The sequence below is a fragment of the Bison bison genome, unplaced genomic scaffold (genome assembly GCF_000754665.1).
Source record: "Bison bison bison isolate TAMUID 2011002044 unplaced genomic scaffold, Bison_UMD1.0 scf7180017864473, whole genome shotgun sequence".
Lineage (NCBI taxonomy): Eukaryota > Metazoa > Chordata > Mammalia > Artiodactyla > Bovidae > Bison > Bison bison.
Window position 1 is genome coordinate 16950824 of NW_011495034.1, and position 2504 is coordinate 16953327.

Below are 2504 nucleotides of genomic sequence, written 5' to 3' on the forward strand. Positions count from 1 at the left end.
GGCCAGCACATAGGCTCCGGCTCCCACTCCGATGCCAATCACGTACTTGAACCTGACAGAGAGCATGCTGGTCACTCTAGGGGTTTCTTTTCCCGTGATGGCCATCTAGAGCAGACCCAGCCACAGCCCTGAGCCCTCAGCTGGAAGCTGCTGGCTCTGTGGCAGTGGTGGGCACCTCCGGGGTGGGGGTGGGGGACTGGGCAGGGACTCACCCAAAGTGCTGTACCACACTGGGGAGCATGGCAGCCAGCTGCTCCATGGAAGGGAACTGGTACCTGCAGGTGAAGCAGGAAGTCAGGTCCGGAGCAGCTGGAGGTAGGAGGGCCTAGAGAAAGCTGGGAGCAGGGTTCTCTTGGTACCTACCCCTGAGGAAACTGTGACGCCCCCACCTGCTGACCAGGGGCGTCCACGTGGCACACCACGAAGTGCTTGGTGATCTCCTGCATGTCCTCAAAATTGAAGAAGGTATTGAAGCACAGCTTGTCTGCAAAGACACAGCTCTCAGCTCTGGCTGAGCCAAGGAACTGGGGAAGTTGCGGAAGGGATGGGGGGGATGGGGAGGCCCATGAGGCCCGTGGATGCTGGGAAGGAGGTTGAGACAGAGGTGATGATCAGCCTCATGGTTCAGCGGGGAAACTGAGACCCACATGGCTGGAGGCATAGAGCTAAGCGTGAGTGGGGATCCACACAGCCCTGTGGGGAGGGAGGGGGCCTCACTACTCCGGCAGACCTGAGGCAGAGGAGGGCACACTTACGGTTGAGCCCCACGTCATGGTAGGTAAGGATAGCTGGGCGGTTGCCCTTGGGAGAGCCCCGGATCACCACGTGCAGAAGGCCATAAGGCGTCTCAATGTCATGTTCCTGGAGAGGAGAGACCGCGCTGGACCCTCTGGGCAACTCCTGGCTCTTCTGGGAAACGAGGCTGGGGAGCAGCCTGGGGGCTGCTGGGCCTATGGTGGGACCTTCACCCCTCCCCCCATAGGGTGGGCATCCCCTTCTCATCACCCCCAGCTGCCCCCGGAGAGGACAGACCAGAGGGCACATCCTTCCTCACGGGTGTTCAGCACAGGGGCAACATAAACTGGGCTGCACGTGAACATTCTTGTCTCCTTCGCAAACCAGCCAGCGGGGCGGCCCAGCCCGGCTGCACTCAGCCCTCCAGGGTCCAGTGAGGCCCATTTTTCCTCATCTCACTGCAGCCCTCTGGGTCAGCTCTGCCATCCCCACCGAGTCCTGCCCTCATCATGATCCCCCTGGACTCAGAACCCTGCAAAAGGGCTGCAGCCCACCTAGAATCCACGGTGAAGACCCCATGCCAGCCAGTCCAGCTGCCCATCCCCACAGCTGTCCCTGTTTCCACCCCCAGGCTCTCGCTCCTGCCTCTCTCAGATCCCCAAGGCCTCCCTCGGGCAGGGCCAGGCTCGACACCATCCCCTCCCCCAAAGGCCTTCTGCAGTGGCGGCTCTGGGCTCCTCCTGGGTCCACCCCCTTGGGTTTGCTGCTCGAGGTCATCAGTCCTTCAGGAAGCAGGAGCTGAGTGCTGCAGGTTCAGGAACCGCTCTGCCCCTTACTGTGTGACTCTGAGTGGGACACACACTTCTCTGTGCTTCAACCACCTCTTTCTGAGCCATCTCATGGGGGTTCAGAGAGAACTAGATGAGCTGATACCTGGCCCCAGAAAGGGGGCTGCCGTGGGTGGGCGCCTCCCCTGAGCCATGCTGGCTGGTCTTTCTGGGAATTGGTCCCTCTTGGCCACTCACGGGCAGACTCCCAGAAGGTCTGTCAACGCTGAATAAACTGCCCTGCCCTCCCAGGGAGAGTCTTGGGGACTGCAAGAGGTGGGTGGTCCCTTCTGGGGAGTTGGAGGTCCGGCTGAGGTCAAGGAGAATCACCATGTGACTGAGCACCTACTGTGTGCCAGGTTGAAGGAGTACTTTTCCCCACCTTTTACGTGGAGGATGCCAGGACACTCATATTCAGAGAGAACCAAAGTTTCTGCCTCCGACAAGAAAGGGGAGCCTTAGGTGACCGGCCTTCTTGGGTCTAGGCTCAGAGGACCACTGCCTGGTCCTGTCTCCAAAAGGGAAGGACTGGTGGTGCCAACCTTGGGGCCCAAGGCCACACCCCGGGAGCCACACTTCTGGGGTCCACAGCAGCCTCTGCAGGGCCCAGCCCTATCCTTCCTCACTAGCACTTCCTGCTCAATGACCACTGACCAGACACTTTTCATATACTTTCTGTTTACTCACAGAGGAGGAAACTGAGGCTGGCCAAGGAGCACTGACTTGCCCAAGGTCAAGCTCAGAGAGGGCAGGCAGGGTGGGCCTTGGGGGTGCCTCTCTCAGGCTGCTATTTCTGAGGAAGAGATCCAGCTCCACCCCAGAGACTTCTGAGCAGACCCCTCCCCATAGCTGCCTATCCCTGCTGGGGGGCCCTGCCGCGTCCCCCCCGCCCCCAACCTCCGGCCATGCTCTCTTGGCTCTGGAGGGCGGGGTAGGGGGCAG

The 2504-nt window shown here is 60.8% G+C and overlaps 1 protein-coding gene across 3 annotated transcripts in view; it reads right to left on the reverse strand.

Annotated features, from left to right (window-relative positions):
* Positions 1-2504, reverse strand: part of NDRG4 (NDRG family member 4) — a 100454-nt gene that overhangs the window by 8003 nt on the left and 89947 nt on the right. For all 3 annotated transcript variants that reach the window (XM_010861843.1, XM_010861845.1, XM_010861844.1), the window contains 4 exons: positions 756-861; positions 364-484; positions 213-275; positions 1-52 (listed from right to left, as the gene is read on the reverse strand). The exon at positions 1-52 is cut by the window's left edge and continues 4 nt beyond it. In XM_010861843.1, coding sequence (XP_010860145.1) covers positions 1-52; positions 213-275; positions 364-484; positions 756-861 — 342 coding nt within the window. The remainder of the gene's footprint in view (positions 53-212; positions 276-363; positions 485-755; positions 862-2504) is intronic.